General features: G+C 31.8%; 1 protein-coding gene across 1 annotated transcript in view; it reads left to right on the forward strand.

Moving 5' to 3' along the window:
- Window positions 1-24,406, forward strand: part of CSMD1 (CUB and Sushi multiple domains 1) — a 2,669,009-nt gene that overhangs the window by 1,265,820 nt on the left and 1,378,783 nt on the right. Inside the window, 1 exon segment of the mRNA XM_074287957.1 lies at window positions 9,373-9,567. Within this exon segment, the coding sequence (XP_074144058.1) occupies window positions 9,373-9,567 (195 nt within the window).

The raw sequence follows: 24,406 nt of genomic DNA on the forward strand, positions 1-24,406 counted from the left end.
GAATGACAGCCAATGTTTCTAGTTATGGCTACACAAGCTTGGCTTATATAAGGGCCACAGTGGCAATTTGCCAAGAGACAAGGCACTTCTACACTAAGCCCTGAAAGGGCAACACCCAGAACTTCTTGAAAAATCTTTTGTATCATCTAATAATAGCCTTGAGTACAAAATTCCCATGATCCCAAAAATATTTCTCCTTTAAATTTTCAATATAGAAGATGAGCCAATTTCAGATATGCAGAATTGTGGAATTGTTGTAAGTGTTGTAAGGGACCTTAATAGGCAACTATTTCAATTCACAAATAAAAGGAAGCCTCTCAATCATTTACCCATCAGCCTCTGATTGGAGCCCTCCAGAGAATAGGAAGTGAAGACCTCTTAAGACAAGCAATTTCAATTCTGAATAGCAGCAATTGTTAGGAATTTTCTCCTGACACCAATTTCTCAGTTTCTCCCAATTATACTTTATAGGACAAATTTGAACATGTATAATGTTTCTTCTATGAGATATATTTTCAAGTACTAGAAGGCAATTATAATTTCTTGAAGCTTACCTTTCCCAAGTTAAACAATCTTACTTTTTTTTTAATTTGATCTTTATATATCATAGTTCCAAGGACCGTCAACATTCTGGTTACCATCTCTTGGACACTGCAGCTTTTCAATGATATTCTTAAATTAACTGTGAAACTTAGAACTGATAAAAGTACTAAAAGGAATCAACTAAGGGCAGATGACAATGTTATTATGCTTTCCTCTTCCTAGAGATGATAGCTTCTCAACTAGAAGATTGAATGGGATAGCAATTTCTCAAGTACTCATTGAATTGAAGGAATATGATAGGCATGGAGTGGGGAGAACATTATAAATACAAAATAAGTATAGGTCATGTTATCTTCTCAAAAACCTCATAATCTTATTTGAGAAATAGAACTTAAAATGCAAAGGAAACAGAGAGACTATAACAATATATTAATAAAACTTCATAGTAAGTTATAGGATACTATAACAATTTTAGCTGAATATAATTCAGTGCCAGAAATATATATTTTATCAGCAAAATATTATACAAAGGTTAAGGAAGGAAAAGATTAATATAGGCCAATCAAAAAAATCATAGAAATTCATAAATTTAAAGGAATGTTTTAATAATCTAGCCTGGTTTCAATCACTACTTACAAGATGAAAAAATAAAAAAAGACACAAAACTTAAATCCTGTGAATAACTTGCCAAATTCATACAACTAATAAAAGAGCTTGAATGAGAACTTAGGGCTTCAACATTCCACATAAAACTAGGCTACCATTCCTTTGAGAAGCTTGTTTTTATATATTTATAGTTACAATTGGTCATATTCAAATCTTGATTCTGCCATCTCTTTCCAGATTTTCTGGAAGCCCTTTGAGTACTTATGAGAATATAGTAACTAATCTTAAAGCATATTGGAGAATGAATATTGATACTCCTCCGAGGTCGGCTAGTGATAAGCACTTCAATATATTCCTACAAAAATGTATATTCTTGCCTGAAATAAATTCTCAGATTTATACACAAAGTCACAGCTTATATTAGTAAAAAGATTCACTCATAAATCACTGTTGTTCAGTCATATTTTCTGTTTTCTCTGTCTTTCCATGACTCTATATGGAGTTTTCTTTGGTAAAGATCCTGGAATGGTTTGCCATATTCATCTCCAACTCATTTTATAATTAAGGAAACTGAGGCAAACAGTGTTAAGTGATTCACGTGGAGTAACACCGCTAGTAAGTGTCTGAGGTCAGATTTGAATTCAGAAAGATGTGTCTTTTTTTACTCCAAATCTAACCATACTTGTGCTCCATGTATAGTGCTCTCTTTGTATCTCTTTGTCTCTGTCTCTGACTGTCTCTCTCTTTTTCTCTTTTTCTCACTCTCTCTGTTTGTGTCTCTCTGTCTGTCTTTCATTCACACATATACACAGACTGATACAAATGATATTTATACTAAGGTTCCAGTACACTCTCATTCACTCACCACAAATCTATTCAATTATGTATTCTAATAGTGATTTTTACATTTAGAAACCTTTATGCATATTTTTTGCCATCTATAGTGGTGTCAGGGTGAAAAGCAGGTATATTTCTAATAGGTTATGTGTGGTATAAAATAGAAACTTGACCCATAACTACTACAAATCTATTTCTGCTCTATCCATATCTGTGATACCCTAGTTCTAACAGTGAAATATAGCAAATATTTTGATGTCTTTCTTTTAATTATTTTTTAATTTGAATTTGGGTATTATTTAATATTCTTTCTTGTTAAGGAAACTAATTTTAGCAAGGAAGATATGCAATTCACCTGCAATTTCTTATTAGAGAGCAAACTACAGCACTGAAAATTTAAGTGACTTCCCTAGCATCTGCACTCAAACCCATGTTTTCTTTAAGTTGACTCTACATCATTTTATGGCATGCTGTGGCAGCCAGTGTATTTCAAAGACCCCATCATTTCATAAGGATGTTGAGACATCAAGATTTCCAATTCTAACTTCTCAGAAGTTGTTAAAAGTTGTTTAAGTATGTTCTACTTTTATTATACAAGCATGTGTCTTTGTCTCTGGCCTTCTACTTTTATTGGAATATTTATATTGACTTATTAGTGTGAGTTATTGTAGTTTCTTCATGGCATTCTCTTCAGTATTGTGTAATTTTATTTTCTCAAAGTTTGTAGGAACATAATTTTTTGCCAAAAGTCTTATTTTGTTTTTGTTGTTTTCAAGATAAAGTTGCTTTAAATTTTTAAGATTGTAAACAATGTAACCAAATATTTGATGTAGACAAATCATGGCATCTTGTGAATTCTTGCATATTTCATAGATCATAGTTGTCATTTTCATTTTTCTTCCCTTCCCACAGTCCAACAGGCCCAGTTAAATGCTCTCATTTCTTGGTGCTTTCAACAGATACCAGATTAGGAAACAACCACAATATTGTATGCTGTGATAAATCCAATTTGTAGAATAGTTTATTTGCATAGATTCCATGTGCAATTGATCCTGCAAGTTTATGATAGCTGTTAGTATATTGCAGTCATTATCTTTGGAAATTAGTAAATAACACATTGATGTCTATGAATACCATCATTTTAATGTTGGAATAGAGAATCCATGATACATGTGATTGATGTATTATTAAAAAAAAAAAAAAAAAAAAAACTATCACTAACCTTCTTAAATGCTAATAAATTAGAAAGTTAGTCTGAGAAAACCAGTAAAATATTTAACACTTCTAAAGTTTCCTACACTTGGAAAAAAATCACTGGAAAGTTGTTTCTTAACTCAATGCATCCATAATATTTAAATTCATTCAATGTTTCAGTCTTCTGAGCTCCCCTGAATTCAAGAGTGCTGAATAGTTACCTCAGATATGCTGCCACAGTAGAACTAAATCTTCCTGAACTCTAGGAAAAAACAAAACAAAACAAAACAAAACAAAACAAAACAAAACAAAACAAAACAAAACAAAACAAAAAACAAAAACAAAAACAAAAACAAAAACAAAAAAAACAAAAAACAAAAAAACAAAACAAACAAACAAAAAAAAACCTATAGTCAGATTGGGCATGTTATGTAATAGTTAATTAAACTACTTTTCTTAAACTTTAAACAATTCCACTACCTTCATTTATGAGAGTTGAATTAATCTCAATATTTACTTTTCAAAAAGGAAATAAAACTCTCTAGAACAAAAGAGAGATTTTTACATTAGAAAACCAGTGCTCACTCAATGTAACTCCAGACCAGGCTAATGGCAGATTGTCCTAGACAGTAAGAATGATATGCACTATTACAAAAGATGGTAGAATAACAATGTTGAAAGGACCTTCATATAAGTGATCAAATTTAACCCTTTATTTTAGAGAAGAACTTGGGCCCAAAGAACTGAAAAGTCATTTGATTCCAAACCCAAAATTCGATATTGTATTTCTTCCTCCCCCAAATATAGTTATAAAACTCAGTATGTACTACCCAAAAAAAATTTCTTCTCAGATACATTTTTAATTGAAGAAACAAATAAGTATAAATTTTTTTAGTCTGCTTTTGATAAACAAATTTGATGCTTCCTTCCAGCACTGTTATGCCAACTTCAGATTCAATTGATCTTCCCAGTGAGAATACCTTCTTTGTAGTCACAGATGGATTTGAAAAACATGAAGTTTGGCTTTAGAAACAGGGTCCTAGTTTTTCATGGGGGAAGGAGAATGTTCAAGTCTAAACACTGAAACTGTTTTAGTTAGTTCTAATTGCTTTAGAATAGTTACCATATTGGCAAAGAAGAAAAATTTGCACAATAATATTCAAGAAAAATTAGAAATATTTAATAGTATTTAAACTTATATGTCATAAGTTTTAAAAATCATAATCCATTTTGTGTTTTTTTGAGTGGATATATAAAAAGGCCTCACTAAATACTTCAAAATGTATCCAAATACCCAGAGATCTTTGAAACTTAATATAAACATAGAGATATAAAATAAGAGTAGAGAAAGAAAGAGACAGAGACAGAGACAGAGAAAGACAGAGAGAGAGAGAGAGAGAGAGAGAAGGGGGGGATAGAGGAGGTGATTCATAAGGGAGAAATTTAAGGAGGTTAAAAACCGTGTACACATATAGCATATACGTCTGTGTCTCTGAATGTAAGATATGTGGCAACATGTACAGAAATTGTCCAAATATATAGATATCTCTTGGGGGTAATGTAGAGAAAGCTTCTTAATTTTTTTTTCCACTTGAAACAATTTTTCAATCAAGAAATTTTTATGTGACTCTGGGTATATAGGTGTATAAATATGTATATAAACAAACACTTATTAATAATAAATCACATTTTATGACCCCCCCCATGTTCAGTTACATGATCCATCACATTTTAAGAAGTTTTGGTATAGAAAAAAAATCTCTGTCATCTAAATGACCTTTTTTTTCCAAAGAAGACTGATTTTCACCTTCAGAGGATTAGGGGAAAAAAAAAAAAAAGCCTTGTCTGAGCCCTTGTTTCTTTCCTCACTCGTCCACAAGAGTTGGTTAATTGGTTAATTGGTTAAGAATTATATTTATATGCCCACCTCAAATATTGCTGGTTTAATATTATGATAAGCTCAAAACAAAAGCAACTTCCCTGATCACCTTTAAGGGGGAAGCAAACCCTCACTTTCTCCTATATAGTTTAGCTTCTAACTTAGATTTATAAAAGAACATCATGAATAGAAAAATAGAAGGCAAACATTTATGCGAACAAATAACAAACAGAAATCAGAAAAAAAATTATGTGGATTATAAAATATCAAGGAATATTCATTATAGAATTAATCTTAGCTGAGGTTAAGATTTCAATACACATTGAGGTTTTTGGATACAAATTACAATCCCCGGTTTTCAATTTGTCTCCATAGAGACTCCAAAACAGATCTTGGTACTTTCAAGGCATATTGAAAAAGAAATTTGATTTTGACCCAGGAGAAATGAGTAACAATAAACTGATCATTTGAATTATTTGAGCCTTGATTTCCTCATCCGTAAAATGGGCCCAATAATACTTAAATAATCTATTTTCCATTCTGTTTTTTTTCCATTGTAATTGTTGAGAAAGGCACTTGGGAAGCTTTGAAGTTCTATGTATATGTTTTTGACTATGCCTCACATTCTCATATACCCAATGCACATGGAATTACAAAAGAAATTAAAACAAAACAAAACACAAAACCTCCACTATTACATGGCTGTAGTTTTATTAGAAGTTGAATAAGCATATATATCATTTCAAATCATGTTATTATTCACCTTAGCAAAGGGAGAATTACATCTTTGCTTTTATCACTCAAATCTATTTTTAAAAACCTATCTGTGTTTTTATGCTTAATATGAATGTGTTTAAACTACCGACCAATGTATAAGTGATATCACAGGGCATTCATATTAGAGATGTTTTAATTATTAACATATTCAATTATTATATTTATTTAATAATCATTCTACTTAAGAGGTTAAACTGTTACAGAGATTTTAAAACATGGAAAATTTAGCTATATAATAGAAGAGATTGAAAAAGAAAGAGATGAAAAGAGAATAAGACAAAGATAGCAGAGGATCCAGGGGGAATATTAATGATGAATAATAGTAAAATCTAACCCTAGGCAGAAAAATGCAGTCTAAATTTATGAAGAAGAATATTACAGATGTCAATGGTACCAGTGATGGATTTTTAAATATTTGTACAAGGTGCTCTAAAATGGTGTCATTTAGGGAGTATTGAAATGGGCCACCATTTTTCTTTTCCCGGTGTGCTGTAATAAACATGAGGATTGTTTATCATACAATACCTCATACACTGAGAGTAAAAGTTCCGTATTCCTGAGCCATATGCTTTCTATCATATTGACCTTTGGAATTCAGATGGAAAAGAGTAAGTCTATGCACTTCTTATTCTAGAGGATACACAAGTAATAATTCAAAGGGAAACTGAGGGGAATCCTGAATCTATTATTTATTATGTATGTAAGCTTGGTTACTATGTTTAACCTCTCTATGTCTCAGGTTCCCTATCTGTATAAAGAAAGCAATGGATAACATTACTTTCAGTATCTTCTTGTCCTAAATATTTGATCTTATGATCTAGTCCTTATATATTGAACTATCTCCTTATCCATCTCTCTTACCATGAGTCCTATCTTAAAATTAGATTCGTGATCTGCTGAAGGACACAAAATTGAGATCAATACTTTTTACAAATCTACATGATATCCCTACTAATTAGGAGATTCAAAAATTGTTGTAATGAGACAAAAGAACATGAAAAATGGCTTTATAAGTGTAGGTATTCCTGTCCCCAAGTTCAGGAGAACAAACTATAACTCAGTAGCCTTGTATGATCACTACTACCATAACAGGTAATTATCTACTTAACTAATTACTGATTATCATGGTTTTTACTTTGCGTGTTATACAATTTCTTAAACTTCTTCTATAATCAATTTTCTAAAACATTGACCTTTCTCTATATCCTTTGGTTATATATATATAATTTCCCCTTTGAAGTATAAGATGCCAAAGTTGTTGACAAGTTCCTGTTGTTTGGTTTGTTAAAAAATTGATTATTAAGATAAGAAACTAAAGTTAAAATCCAGTTTTTGTTACTTACTATCTGTGTGATCCTGAGAAATTCCCTTGCTCAAAAATTTATAATTGAAAATGAATTTAAAATTATCTAATTCATTCTCATCAGTTTGTAAATGGAGAAAGAGAATACCAGAGAAGATAAATTAATTACCCAAGTTCATAGGGCAATATATAGTAGATCTAGAATTCAGATCCAGGACCTTGAACTTTTCATCTGGAATTCTTTATATTTTTTTAACTTTTTGAATTACTTTTTTTTTTTCCTCCCCAATTAATAATTATTTGTTTTCTCACTCTCTTATCTGTCTTTCACTGGGGAAAAAATACAATGTCCTTGTATACTCAAAATAAGTTCCCTTGTTTGCCATATCAAAGAAAGGTGGTGTGTTTGTTTTAACATTTTGAGCTATCACATCTTTCTTTGTCAAGAAGAGTATTGTATCTATTATTCAGTTATGTGGAATCATAGTCGATCATTTCATTGCTTATAGATCTTGAGTCTTTCAGTTGTTTTTCTTCACAATATTGTAATTTTATAATTTATTCGACTGACTCTCACTTACACGTAGTTATACATCTTCTCCAAAATATCAGAAAGCTTCTCTTTGTTCATTTCTTTCAGCATAATAGCATCCATAAGTCATAATTTATTCAGTCATTCCCCAAAGTAATGCATTCTCTTAGTTTCTATTTCTTGCCAACTCAGAATTCCTAGAAATGTATTTGTATCTCTATAATCTCTTTATTTTTCTTTGATATCTTTGAGGTATACTATAAGTAGCATTATTACTGTGTCTAAATAAAAATATAGAGTTTAGTGACTTTTGAGCATATTGTACTGCCCTTGCTGAACCTTGATTCCCTCACTGTTCATGTAATGATACTCAGATTAAATAAGAAAAAGTTTTGTACAGCTTAAAGTGTTACAATAGTGTAGGTTATTACTCTCATTATTTGTGGCATGTAATTTTAATTGTATGATGAACTACCAGCAGGATTGGCAGATAATAGGCACATCAGATACACTTGTTTCTTTCCCTGTTCTAGATGGCTTACTTTGCCCTTGGCACTCTCATGTCACTTTCACAATTTGTGAAACACACACTCAATGAGACTTCATATTTCCTTCCATCAATGAAAAATAGGAATTCACATTGACTTAATGTATGACAGTCTTTTCTGGGACACAAGGAGGTTAAATTAACCATCATGTCATCATGTGTCAGAAGTAAAAATTGATACTGAATCTTCACCCTTTTTTGATATGCCATTTGCCCTTTTACTTGATATGATTATGATATATTACTACAGAAACTGGTACAGAGTCATTTGAAGTATTTTGGAGAGATAGGGGCTGTGCTAATGATTAAATTTTTATAATTGCACATTGAAAATGATTTCTTTCTCATGTAATTAATAAAAATCTGTATGCCTTCCTAAAGTGTTCACTGGGAAAGTTATTTCTTTGGAAGCCATAAACTCTATAATTTTTGGATAATTCATGAAAAGAGAGCAAAAAGAAATAGCAGTTACCAAAATATTTGATCATCTCTCAATTAATATAAGATTGTATTAACTAAATTGAAAATCTATGTAATAATGAAAAGCCTTTTCTATGATAAAGTTTAGGATTTTCTGAGTTGTTCTGGGTATTACATTGTTGCAAATGTATTATTTATGTTTTGGAGCATTATAAAGGGATGAATAAATCCCTGATTAATACTGTGCTCCACCATAATATTACAATGTGGCCAATAAGGTAATTTTAGCATGCGGAAGGGATCTGGATTTTAAAATTGAGTTACAATTTCTTAATTTACTATGGGAAAGAGAAAACAAAAGTGAGGAATAGAATAGTTTGTGTACCTTAGAGTAAGAGTCCTCACTCTGAGATCCATGAATTTGAACAAGAAAAATACATCTTTATTTTCACAAACCTGAAATGAAAAATTAGCATTTTATTCAATTGTGTGTCCAGCCAATAATATACAGGATACCAGAGGCTTTAAATAGAATACCAAAAAAGGTTTGTAACATAAAAAGTCAAAGAATCCTTATTGGCTTCCATGAAAACCTTTCCTTACATAATTCCTCATATTTAGGAAGTTATCTTGTGTTCTTCACAGTTGCGTGAGAAAATTATGTTGAGTTTAAATATCAGGGGGAAAGTCTATAATTATTTTGCCTTATTTTTCATTTTTTTTTCTTTTCACAGTGCTACCTAGCCATACATGTGGAAATCCTGGGGAAATACTTAAGGGAGTCCTCCATGGAGCCAGATTCAACATAGGAGATAAAATTCGATACAGCTGCCTTTCTGGTTATGTCTTGGAAGGTCATGCTATGCTTACCTGCATAGTTAGTCCTGGCAATGGTGCATTATGGGATTTTCCAGCTCCATTTTGCAGAGGTACAGAATGACTGCTAATTTACAGGGGAAAAAATATAGTGTTGCTATTCAGTCAATACATAAGAATGCATATTTTAAAACTTCTCTCAACAAAATGTGGTGTGTGTAATAGGATAAATTCTCAAAAATGTTAAGTAGGTCTGATTTTAAGAAAATTATAGTCTGCAGTGACATTGAATAGGGAAAATGTAAGCCTAAATTAAATCAAATATTCATTTATAGAATTACAGTTGAAAAGGATATCAAAGTCATGTCTGTCTTAAGGTTGTAAAAGATTGACTAATATTATTTTTGAACTGCTGTCACTGGTCTTGGAAAGATTGTGGAGGTCAGAAGCAATTCTTAGGATTGGCATATAAGAGACATATCACATCACACTTGTTTCTTTCCCTGTTATAGATAGCTTAATTTACCCTTGAAACTCTCACACCCCTTACACAATTGTGAAACACACACTCAATGAGACTTCATATTTCATCATTACAAAACAAGTGACTTAAATAGATGGCAAAACTACAACTATATGCTTATTGATTTGTTTGGAGGGAGAAAGAAATTTAAACTTTACGGACCTAGTTTTTATTAATAGGACAGTCATAGGTGAATGTGAGAATCCTCACTGAACTTAAGCAATGAGGGATTAGGTATGCTACATTACTCTGATATGGTGATGAATTTATGAGCTCACTATGCATACTCTACCTTCCAATGCAGATTAAAATGCATTCACAATTTCCCTGGTTTTTTCTCTGTCTATATACTTGCATAAATGCTTCATAAAATATCTATCCAATAAACTTAATACTTTCCTCTAATGATTTTTAATTACTTCACTATTATGAATGCAATACTTAGTAGTATATTTGTCCATGATAAATCACTCTCCACAAATATTTCTATTTAACCTCACAATAATCCTGGGATATAGGTACTATTGTTATCCCCATGTTGTAGATAAGGAAAATGTGGCTAATAGTGATAACTTGACTTGCCCAAGGTCCCACAATTAATCCCTGCATGTGGATTTGAACTCAGGTATTCTTAACTTCAGGTTTATTCCTCTATCCAATAGGCCATCTGGCTACCTCATTCCTAAAAATACCTTCTTTGGGTGTGATGGTCTTCAAACAGAAGGTACATTCAGATATGAGATACCTAGACAAATTTGAGACATGGGGTACTTGATTCCAGAAATGATAATTTATGTTTGTTCCTCATAGTGAAATGAGCAAGTGGTGCTGCTCTGTCCTGTCACAGTAAAATTTCATGGATTCTGAGTTTTACTTTTCTTTCCTGATGACAGCCTTTAAGTCAAACATTGACTCCTAAAATTATGAGTCACGTGTTCAATTAAGGGATATTCACTTCAGCAAATTGTCATCAAAATAAAGTTAAATATTCTGTCTACACAATGCAATTGGACTTGATTAAAACTCACAGATTTTCCATTATGTCAGATTTCTAAGATGGAGTACTTTTAAGCATCAAATGAGAATGGATTCTTATTTTTAATTTCAAGATTTTTTTTTCCGTTCATTCATTTTTCTGTTACTTCCTTAAATTTATTTCTCTGCCTTCCCTAACTGTTACTTCTTTATTTAATTTTTCTGTATATTTTCTCCTACTTCCATCTTCCATCACTCAATAATAAGTTCATATTTCATGGCTAAATATGTATATACACACAGATATAAACCCATGCAATATACACACATTTATGTTATATATTGCATAGGTTATTGTTATGGCTGATGTCATTTCAATCATGGCCAACTTTTCATGCCCTGTTTAGGGTTTTCTTGACAAAGATACACAACTCATAAGGCAGATTTGAATTTAGCAAAATGAGTTTTCCTGACTACAGGCCTGACAATTTCTCTATTGTCCCACCTCACCTGCATAGTGTGTGTGTGTGAATGTATGAGTACATATGCATAATGTATGTATAATATTAGTGCATATATATATATACATACATACTTACATATATGTTTATGTGTACATGAGCATTGCTATATAATCATATAGAGACATTGTGAAGGTATTGTATGCAAACACAATCCACACATCTATATATTTATATAAATATATAATGTATATGTGTTTGTATACATAAGTATATATATATATATATATATAAATGTGAGTATATGTGTGTGTGTGTATATATATATATATATATATATATATATATATGTTTGTGTATATGTGTATGCATGTTTGTGTGTATATTTAAGTATGGATATGTTTTTATATCTCCACATGAGTCAGTCAGGTGGCACAAGGGATAAAATCCCTAACCTAGAAAACTCATCTTGAGTTAAAATCTGGCCACAAAGACTTATCAGTTTTGTTATCCTGGGTAAGTCACAACCTTATTTCCTCAGTTTTCTGAATTGTAAAGTAAAATGGAAAACCACTCTATTATCCTTGCTAAAAAAAAAAAAAAAAAAAAAAAAAAAAAAAAAAAAAAAAAAGCTCCATAGGGATTATAAAGAATCAGACACAATTGAACAACTAAAGCAACATATATCATATACTTACTAAATCTATTTACTAGATATATATGGGACCTCAGTTCAACAGTCCCATTTTATAAAAGAAAGAAACAGTGGTTGAGGGAAAAAAAATGACTTGCCTAGCAACATTATTCATTCACCCAAATTCATTTACTTCAAATACATCCTTTCTTCTTTGGTGGCATTTTGATTCCCTCAAATCTCTTTAAATTTTACATGAGAGGATGGTAGAAAGAGAAGTGAAGAACAAAGGAATTTAGAGTTTGAAAGGGAAAATGGAAAGAGTGAATAAAATAAACCCACATGTCTGAAATTTAATTCTTGTTTCAACTTGACATATCTGAACAATAGAAAATTCAAACATCATTATATACTTAGTGAGAACCAGTCCAAAGCAAAATTATGAAATGGAGAAACTTAGTATTTAACACTTCCCTTTCAGCAACATTTTTCTTCTTTATCCCAGGGAAATATTCCATCTTTTGCCATTAGAATTATAGGATAATAATTAAAAAAGAGAGAATATTCAGGGTCAGCTAGTCAAATACATTTATAATATGAGTAATTTGAGATCTAAAAGTTAAATGACTTTTCATAAATCATACCAGTAAATGAAGTGTTGGGATTCAAATTCAGATCTTGTTATCTCCAATCATTCATGTGAGTCTGATTATATTGGATAAACCCTTATAAGATATTAGTTTTTATTCATTCATTTATTTAATTTTTGCTAAGGCATTTGGGGTTAAGTGATTTGCCTATTGTTACACAAGCAGGAAGTATTAAGTGCCTCAAACCAGATTTGAATTCAGGTCCTTTCGGACTGCAGGACTGGTCCTCTATTCACTGCACCACCTAGCTGCCTCAAGATATTAATTTATAATAATATAAAATGAAACCTCTCTTGGAGGAAAGGATTTAGCATTTTAACTAGGGACTCTTTAGTAAAAAAATTTGTCCAATCCCAGTGGAATTAATATCCAGTGCTTAGAATGATATTTTTGTAGATATTTAAGAATAGAAGATTTTCCAGTTTTATACTTAAGCTATTTGTAATGAGCAGATATTTACTCCTAAATTTAACTTATTTATTTATAAACATGTTAGCTTAGCTTTGATTTTCAAGGAGTAAACTAAGAACACAAACTATTGAGGCATTGTGGCAGCAGATATTTCAGATTTAAAAATGTAAGAAACAGCTGTTATAAAATTGTAAGATAGATTCCAAGTAAATTGGCAAGAAAAACAAGAATTGTATAAGTACATTTTACTGAATTTATAAATGAGCTTCATTATGTGCTGAAGAATTCCAGCCCATTAATACTCTTGTGAACAGGTTGGGTAAATGTGGTATAAATACTAGTATAATTAAATGGATTTTTACCTAGTTGAACATATCCCAAAGGTTCTGATTAATGGACTATTGCCAATGTAAAGTGAGGTAGATGGTGGCTTGATATGTATTTTTTCTCAAACATATTGACTTCAATATTTTAATCAATGACTTTAAGGAAGATATCACATATTTTACTAAAATGTTAATGACAAGAAAATGAGAAAATATATAATCTGCTGACCACTAGGAATAAAGAATATCAATTGAAAAGCCATTTTTTAGATTTGGAGTGCTATGTGATGATTAAAAAGGAGAGAAGAGTATTTTACTTTAGTAGAGTCTCCATGTCTTTAAGTGATAGAAAAAAAAAAAAAAGAAAGCAAACTTTTTTACTCCAATTTTCAAAAATAAATACCTCTAGAGAGAAAAAATATGAAATTTAAGATATTTCACTATTTTAATTATGGTTCCTTAGATCAATCATTATAGTAAATGTGGAGATGAGGTATATTATAAACCATATCTTTATCTGGATTTAAAAATGGAAAGTTTAAAAAGTTATGGCTATAGAATTTGGTATTAAATTGGAGGATGAGTAGACTAAAAAGAGGTAATGGGGTGTCTTATTTAAAAAGTTGGATTGACAAAGGAGTCACCTGAAGCAAAAGAATTACAACAATGTAGGACTGAGTACAAAAGAGGGGTATACTATGACCAAATGATTTGGATCTAGGAAAGAAAAGAATGGAAGTGAGGTTGTATTGTTAAACACATATATAGACACGCACACACACACACACACACACACACACACACAAAATACAATAAATTGTAAGTCAGTTCTTTCTTTTAATAAGTAAAAATGAAAGTGAATACTAATATAGAATTGTGTTGGCCACATTTAAAAATCATAACATTAATTATAATGGGAAAAATTCAGCCACAAAATGGAAGCGTAAGGTAGCATGAATTGGAGAGAAAAAGCTTTGCTATTGGCTATATGCAACAAATATATATAAAATATAAACTCACTATAAACATTTAAATAAAATAAAAATTTTAACAAACATTTAAATAAAAATTTAAAAATGAATATTTAAATGAAGTAAAAATTAGAAATAAATTTTATTTTAATTAATTCTAATGCAGCAAAATAAAAACAAAAGAATGACAATCATTATTTGAGAAAAGACAATACTAAATATGTATCCAGGCAAGTTATATGAAGAAAGAACTAGTAACACTAAAGAAAAATAAAGCAAAATAATTATAATTATATCATTTATTCAAGATCTGTAAAATAATTTCTTGGGAGTTTGATTGGTATAGTGTGAAGACTGAGTTAACACCCTGGGTACCTTAGAATCAGCCAGTCAGTATAAGCAAAAGTCCTTGATCTTTTTTCTTGTTCTTTTGGGGTAGCAGTAAAGGGATATGGACACAGGAATCTCCACACCCTCTTTCTCTCTCCCCACCTCCAAAAAGTGACTCCTCACTTGTCTTACTTCACCTTCTAATCACCTCTTACAATTCTCTGTATATACCAACAGATCCAGCCAGCACAGGATAGCGAGCCAGTACATTTTCCAAGCATATGCTTCCAATAATTAGCCTTAAGTGCTTGGTTGTCCAAGTGCATCTGCTCAGTTTCAGCCCTTTACAGTATAGCACTAAGTAAATCAATTTGTGTAGTATGTCATTTTGATTATATGACTTTATTTGTGTAGAATGTGTTTTGTAGTTGTATTCATGGTTCCAAACTTTGCCTTGGTAGGTCGACACCCAAATATTTTATATAAAACCACTGACAATTATTTTTAATGGAATTTCTCTTTGTATCTCTTACTGCTGAACTTTGATGGTAATATATAAAAATGCTGATGATTTCTGTGGATTTATTTTGTATCCTGCAACTTGGCTAAAGTTGTGAATTGTTTCTAGCAGTTTTTTAAGTTGATCCTCTAAGTATAACATGTTATCATCTGCAAAGGGTGAGAATGTAGTTTCCTCATTTCCTACTCTAATTCACTTAATTCTTTTCTTATTGCCAAAGCAAACATTTCTAATACAATATTGAATAATAATGGTGATATTGGGCAATCTTGTTTCAGTACAAATTTTATTGGGAATGATTCTAATTTGTCCCCATTATTTATGTTTTAAATAAATGTTACTGATTGTTTTAAGAAAAAGTCCATTCATTCTTATAATTTTTAGTGTTTTTAAAAGGAATGGGTGTTGGATTTTATCAAATTTTTTTTCTGTACCTATTGAGATAATCACATGATTTTTGTTAGTTTGAATATTGATATAGTCAGTTATGGTAATAGTTTTTCAAATGTTGAACCAGCTCTGCATTTCTGGCATAAATCCCTCTTGGGCATAGTGTAATATCCTGGGGATGACATTCTGTAATCTCTTTGCTAACATTTTATTTAAGATTTTTGCATCAATATTGCAAAGTTCTCATTTCCTTTCCCCATTTTTCTTCTCTCTTTTAATCTCCTTTTTAAATTCTTCCAAGAGAACCTTGTGAGATGGAGACCAATTTGGGGGTTCATCTGGAGATGATCAGCTTTTAATTTCCTCAGGGTTTGAAATCTGTTCTTTTCTTTCTTTATAGGTTGGTCAGAGTTCTTTTTTTTTTTTTTTTTTTTCCCTGAGGCTGGGGTTAAGTGACTTGCCCAGCGTCACACAGCTAGGAAGTGTTAAAATGTCTGAGACCAAATTTGAACTCCTGAATTCAAGGCTGGTGCTCTACCCATTGTGCCACCTAGCTGCCCCTAGGGTCAGAGTTCTTTTTGCTTTTTTGCTCATTTTTTAAAAAAGGTTTCAATCTGCTTTTAGGGTGAAGGCACAATTGTCCAAGATTCCTCTACAAGTGACAGTGGGTGTGCTGGGTCACTGCTGAATAATTTCTGGTGCTGGATGAGAGCCCAGGGACCTTGATTATCTAGGATCGAGAACTCATTATTTGTCTTTTATATTTATTTTGAATGCTTTATACCTTATCTTCTGATCTACTGGTTTGTAGTCAAGACAGAGTAGTAAATACTGCTGCAGATTCTTGCCAGTAGATTCTCTGGCAGGCTGAGCCCACACAGCTCTGGGTCTGTGCACTGCCTTGATAATCTGAATCCCAGCTTTAAATTAAGCTTCCTCTAACTATCTTAAAATCTATAGGAATTTGCTTATCCTACCACTTAGTGCATACACATTTAGTATCCTTACTATTTCACTAATTACCACATCCTTTATCAAGATATACTTTTCCTGCTTACCTCTTTTAATAAGATCTATTTTTACTTTTGCTTAATCTGAAATCAGAATTGCTATCCCGGCTTTTTTTTTTCTTTCAGTGGAAACATAATAAATCCTGTTCCATTTTTTACCTTTATTCTTTATATGTCACTGTGTGTCGAATGTGTTTTTTGTAAAAAACATATTATAGTGTTTGTTTTTTTAACCCACTCTGCTATTCTCTTCACTTTTATGAGAAAGTTCATCCCACTCATATTCTCAGTTATGATTACTAGCTCTGTATTTCCCTCCATCTTATTTTGTCCCCTCTTATTTGAAAATACTTATAAACTTTGTTCTCTGAAATTCATATAGAATTGTCAAAACATGATATTAATAACCATTTCCCAATAGATGTAATTAAATTAACTGTTACCAAAGAAGTTGTTGATGGAACAGAAGACCAAAATAGTCATGTACTTATCATTTATGATAGTAAAAAGAACAACTCAAGTTATTATTTTTTGCAATATGAAGGGATGTTATATAATATTATGTACTTGAAAAATTCATTGATGTATGGATCAAATTTGGGGATGTAACATAGAATCAAAAAGTCAATACCCAAAGAACAAACACATGTGTTATGACCATAACAAAGTGAATAACTTCTCTGAAAAAAAAAAGAAAGATAAAATTGTTAAAAAATGACAAATGGATGGATCATACTGTCACTGAAATTTACAGTATACACCTTTGTTTCTGTTATCAATCAATGTTCTAGATGTATTTTATAAGGCAGAGTGTGTTTGCTGACATATGATTATTTTTCCTAAAAATATTTAGCTATCTTTTTTTTTAAATTAAAGTTGTTTAAAATTGAATTCATTTTCTTGCAATATAATTAAACTCCTATGATTAAGAAATTCAAAGTTTGGACAGTTTAAAACTATAATAAAGGCAACTCAAATAGTGTTTTGACCTAAATGATATCTCAGACAGTTTCCAATTCTAAAGTATTATAATTTTATGAAAAGATAATCCATATTATACAAAAACTCCTTTTCATCCATCTTTTTCAATTTTCAGTCCCTGCAGAAATCTTTATTGTCCATTATGTACATAACCTCAAATAGTTATAACTAAGAGAATGTGACAACTAAGAGAATATGTTGAGAATGAGAGATTGATGCCTGTTTCATACTTATTTGACCATTAAATTTGCTTAAGTTTAAATATTATCCAGTGATCCTATTTTGTTAAAATATTTATCATATATTTTTTTTCAAAAGAAAAGAGAAGTTTTATGGATTTGGTTAGAAACTAGCAGCTAGAAGAAAAAGCTAATATTAAGCGAAATTGGAACCCAGAACCATGTAATATTTTGACATTTTCCTTGTCAAAGCTAGATTACTGAACAAAATAATGGCTGTTATATATGTATATTTATTATGTTGGATTCTTTAACTCTAGATCCAGTTCATTGAAGTAAAACTTTATCTGAATATCCACAGTAAAGATTTTTCATTTAAGGCAATTCTATCAAATGAATCTAGACCTTCCCATTTTAAAAATATTAATATTAGGCCTCTGTCTCCCATAATATTCTATGTGTCCCAATAGATCCAATTCTGGACTATGCTAATACATGCTTACAATATACATAAGCATCAATGCATATATTTACAAAAGGTATCTGCTATTTGGACATTAAATAAAATAAGTTCCTTCATTTTGGTAAGGATATGAACAAATATTATCATATTCATTATGTAGGAAATGAATTCAAAGCTCAAGGAAGTTATGTGAAATAGCCAAGGTCACATAGCTAGTAAAGGTGGAAGCTAATACTTGCACATAGGTATTTCTTTTCCAAATTTAATATCCTCTTCCTTATATCAGAATGATATAAATGAAATTATCATATGCATGAAATGACCAGGTATCACAGTTTAAATAAAAAAAAAAAAAAGATTAAAAGGTGTTTCTCTTGTTCCTTTTTATGTGGGATTTAAAAGTTTACAAAGGAATTAATGAACATTATTAAATCTACAACCTCACAATTATCATGTATTTCGTTCCCTTTAAGTCTCAGAATGGTTTAACATAGTTGTGCATCATATAAGTGTCTGAGGTATAATTTTTGTACAGATGTTCTTGATTCCATAATCAATCCTCTATCTACTTTGCCCTATTAAGATAGGTGTGTGTGTATGTGTGTGTGTGTGTGTGTGTGTGTGGAAATAGAGCTGTTTAAAGATTAGGCAGGCTATTGATCTTAATTTTTCAAAGTCGATGTATTTGACTAATTTAAGTACAATTCTGTAATTCTGTTAAGAATGAATGGTTGTCAGCAAAGATGCTACCAAATAAAGAAGTCATTGCTGGTTCAGTAATACCTTTAAGGAACTCCAAATAATGCAAACTCATGGTTCATTTAGAGCTGTCTGAAGCTGCAATTTCTTTAAAATAAGCCTTACATAATGTGCCTGAAAATAGTGCTTCATAAAATGTCAGTCAAGGATTTTTTTTTCTCTTTTAATTGCATTCATTCTGCTGCTAGTGAGAAAGGGACAAGGAAAAAGATTTGGAGCGACATAACTTTGAGGGGGAAGGAAAGGAGGGGAGATCATGCCTTTTATAGCTGAATATAAATTCTGTAATATTTAAAACACAGCTGTGTTTTTATCAGCAATGTTACAGAAGCAACATTGTAAAATGAATCTTAAATGATCTGTCAAATCAAGGCCACGTAATGTAAAGTAAGATTGAATGGAGCAGCCTTGATGATCTGAATCCCAGCTTTAAATTAAGCTGAAGCAGTTTAGACTGAATTGGCTTTAAACACATTTTTTTTTTTTTGCTAACTGTGCAATAAAGAAATACAAATGAAATTTGACTAAAATGACAACTTTGAAGAAAAACATATTTTAAGATTTGAGACTCCAGATACTTTGTAAATTGTTGATTATTTGATATAACTCAATTAACATTTTAGGATGAAGGAAAGGATAGAAATCCTATCTCTCTCTCATAGCATACTCACCCCACACAAAAATCCTCTCTTTCATCATGACTTCTTTAATACATATGACACATTTTCCTCTTAAAAGGTATTTTGTCCTTAGATGAATTAGCAAGACCTATTGTGGGTATATCTCTGTTACATCCTTCTATTTAACAAGTTTTACATTTCTTATTTAATCTTTCTGTATCATTTAGGGTTTAACATATTGCTATTTACACAGAAAGTATTTAGTGAAATTAGATTTAATTGAACTTTAAGCAGAAGTTGGATGACCATTAATAGAGTATACACAGAGGACATTCTTTTTCCCCCTGAGGCAATTGGGGTTAAGTGACTTGCCTAGGGTTATACATCCATGAAGGGTTAAGTGTCTGAGGCTAGATTAGAACTCAGGTCTTCCTGACTTCAGGGCTGGTGGTCTATTTACTCCACCAACTAGCTGCCCCTAGAGGAGATTCTTTTAGGGGATATGGATTGAAATTGATGATCACTGGGTCCCTTCTAATTTTTGAATTCTGTGATTTCATGACAGTGTTGAATTCTCTCACATATTTTAGTTTTAACATCTCACAAATTACCTGACACGTGAAGCAATGAACAATAGATTGGTTCTGGACTATCTCTTAGTTGCTGAAGAAGGCATATGTGTGACTGATGATTACATACCCTCCTTCTAGGACTTCTGGAAATCTATTACAAGACCATGTTGATTTATATTGTTTGTTATATCACTATTTGCATATATAATTCATGTTTGTTACACATCATTGAGTTGCACTGACTGTGGGGAGAGTTATCACTAATAGCCTGTGCATTATTGCTATGTGCTTCTGTAATACCTCCCATGCTGATGGGTTTGTGCATACCTGTCTCTAATAAGATCCTTCAGCCCAGAAATCTGCTAGCAATCCCCACTTCCCTTTGGTGCTTTTCATCTCCCTTCCTGAGAAGTCAGGGATGATGTGACCACCGGTGTTCTAAAACAAAAGAAAGCAGGAAATGTAGAGGGGTAAAACTGAGCAGATGAAAGGTAATTTAGCTCATGAGGCTAATCACCAATTGGACAGTTCTTTATTGCCACATGTTTGGAGGCTGAACCTACTTAACTATTCTGAGTGGGCTCAATTAGTGGATGTGGACAAAGAAGGGGAAGTGACATGAGTGGGTGGAGTAGGAGGAGGAGATTGAGTGATTCTCTTGGCTGTGAAGAAAGAAGAAGGAGGTGTGGAGATTGCTAAATCTAATCCCCTGACCTTCACCACAAAAGACCCAGAATAAAGACTTTAACTTATCTTGACTCAGGCTGATTCTAAGAGATCCAGGGCTTTAACAGGTTGACCTTTTGTGCTCTGCTACACACTTTTTATTTTATTCGTTTTTCCCCTTTCATCCCCTCCTTACTTCCTCTAAGCACGTTACAATTAAGCACAGGTAGATATGTTTTGTGTGTGTTTGTGTGTCTGTGTGTATGTATATTCAAAAAACACATACAGAAGCACACACATATGCATATATCTCTATACACATACATATATAGACTTACATGTGCATATACCTACATATATATTTAATAATATGTAAACATGCATTTAAAATTATTAAAATGGATAATATATAATGTAGATTTCTCTCTTGATTGAATCTTTAAGTTTGACTTTGCCAAAATCAATGATTACTAACTAGCCCTATTATTTTTCCTTGTTTTTTATTTATTTATTTTTAATACACATAGCTTTACAAATCATGTTGAGAGAGAAAAATTAGAACAAAAGTGAAAAACCATGGGAGGAAAACAATTAAAAAGAAAAAAAGAAATGAGTATACCATGTATTGATTTACATTCAGTCTGAATAGTTCTTTCTCTGAATGCAGATGGCATTTTCTATCCTAAGTCAATTGGAATTGCTGAGATGAACCAAATCCTTCATTATTTATCATCATAAATTTTTGCTATTATTTTGTACAATATATTCCTGGTTCTACTTTTTTCACTCAGCATGTTCATGTAAATATTTCCAGGCCTTTTCTAAAAATCAGATTGCTCATCATTTTTATAGAACAAGATTATTCCATCAACTTCACACACCACAACTTATTCAGCCATTGACCAATTAATGGGCAATCTTTCCAGGCATTTCTAACATCATATTTGCTTCTTTCTTTTTTTTTTCATTTTTTAACTCATTTGACTGATTCTTGATGTCTCAAAAAATCATTGGCTTCCATTTACTTCATTCTAATTTTTAATATGTGGTATACTTTGGTTATCTTTCATAACTCTTTTACTATTTGATTAATTCTACTTTGGAAGGTGTTGTTTTCTTCAGTGTATTCTTTTTGCATTTGGTCAATTACATTTTGTATAAGGGATTTCCTTCCTTTTTCAAACTGTTGACTCTCTCTTGCATATCTTTCATTTTGTCCTCATTTTTACTTCTACTTCTCTTATTTGCCTTTTAAAGTCTTTTTTTGAGCACATCCAAGAAGCCCCTTTGAATTTGAGGACTATTCATACCACTCTTTGAGATTTTCTCTGTGGCCATTTTATTTTGTCTTTGTCTGAATTGATGTTATGGTCACCCTTGTCACCACAGAAGCCTTCCATGGTAGAGGTTCTTTTCTGTTTCTTGCTCATTTTATTTCCTTTCCTTTTGATACTTCCTCTTTTTGTTTTACTTTTATGGTTGATCTCTCTGTTGCTGAGGTAAAGATGCTGGTCTTCCAATTTTTTCTGCAGCTCTGAGTTGGCTTTGATCACAGAAGCCCCTTGTGTTTGCAGGGGTAATTTTATCTGCTTTTTCCAGGGAACAGCCTGATTTTCCAGAATTTCCTTTCTAAATTAGGATTGACAGCTACCCCACTGGTTTGATTCTCTACTATGCCTCAGTTGCCAATCTACTGTGATTAAGATCCTTGCACTGTTTTTCTTACTCTCTGTCTGAACTGAGCTAAACACTCTTTTCACCCCAATGAGACTGACCTTTCTTGAAGTTTTTCCAATCTATCTTGAGCTGAAGAATAATTTCATTCTGTCAGACTATGTTCACAGGCTTGGTTTCATGTGGTTGTCAAGGGAAATCAGGGATAATTTAAGCAGCTTCCTACCTTCACTCTGTCATTTTGGTTCTACCCCTAGAAATTTTCTATTTTTTTTTCTCTAATAAATTCTACTCCTGATACTTGTTGGAATGTTTTTGTATATATCTTATTTCCTATCCCAGCTAACTCTTTTATTTTAATTCGTTTCCTTAACTTGGCTTCCTATTATTTTACCTCCCACAACCGATGGATCATTTCTTTATCTTCTTCCTGCCCCTTCACACCTTTTTCCTTTTTTCTTTATCCCTTTCCTACTAATCTACACATCTTGTCTCCCTACCATTGCTCTATACATCTTTCTAATATTCCCTCTCCTCTTATTTATAGATTTTGGAGGATACTGTATCATTAATGTACATATGTATTATTCCCTATTTAACCCATTCTTGATGAGAGTAGATTTTCATAATTACCAATCTTCCCCCATTTAATTCTTCTGTATCTGTGTTTTTTTTCCCCTCTGCACCTCATTTATATAACATAATTAGTATTTTTGTTCCTTTTCATAGTCAGTATAGCTTTTTAGAATTAGATCATAAACAACTCTACCACAATATTTTTGAGCTAACCAATTACTGATGTATATCTTGAATATATGGTATATATTTCCATGAATAACACATAAACAATTTTTCCACGCTGAGTTTCTTGAAATTAATTTTTGACATGGCTCTTATATGTTAAATTTTCTATCAAGTTTGGGTTTGGTTAAGACAAAGTCCTAAAAATATGCAATTTCATTGAATATCAATTATTTTTCATTCAATATTATGGATAATTTTGCTGGATATAAACTTCTTCCGGGGGTGGAGACAAGATGGTTGAGACAACACAAGTTTCTCTCTGACCTTCTCTACAACACTCATACTAATTACAAAATACAGCCTCTGAATGAGCTCTGAAATGGCAGAATCCACAAATATTGGGAGTGCAACAAATTATCAGCAGAAGATAATTTTGAAGATTGCCAGAAAAGGTCTGATTCAATAGAAAACAGGAGGAAGATAACCAACATAGCCAGCTGAATATTAATACTAACACAGACAGCTCAGAGTCCCGGGGTGCTGCAGATTCCACTAGTGGTACTGAGTACATGTTGCAGAGAAGCTATAGGGAGGAATCTAAAGGAATCTACAGCAGTGTTAGCTACTCTGTCCTGGTTGCAAGCCAGTAGATCAACTGAGAAGTTATAAAACATTCAACACAAACACAAAAGATCAATAGTGAACCTCAAAATGCCAGAATTTCAGGGGACTTGACCATGCCCACCCAGAACCAGGAGTGAATCAGCAATGACCCAGCCCAGTTGTCATAGCTTGGAAAATTCCCCCTCCTAAAGGCAGACCTTAACTTTTTTTTTTTTTTTTTTTTTTTTTTTTAATGAGTAAAAAAGCAAAGAGGACTCTAATGTTAGACAACTTCTATGGTGAAAGAGAAGAACAGATTTCAAACCCTGAGGGGATTAATGACAGATTGTCTTCAGATGAAGCCCCAAAAGATGATATAAACTGGTCCCCATAGCAAAATGCTCTCCTAAAAGAAATTTAAAAGGATCTTTAAAAAGAGCTAAAAGAAAAATGGGGAAAGAAAATGAAAAAACAATTGCAAGAGGCAACA

Source organism: Sminthopsis crassicaudata, chromosome 2, assembly GCF_048593235.1.
Source record: "Sminthopsis crassicaudata isolate SCR6 chromosome 2, ASM4859323v1, whole genome shotgun sequence".
In the NCBI taxonomy this organism is placed as follows: domain Eukaryota; kingdom Metazoa; phylum Chordata; class Mammalia; order Dasyuromorphia; family Dasyuridae; genus Sminthopsis; species Sminthopsis crassicaudata.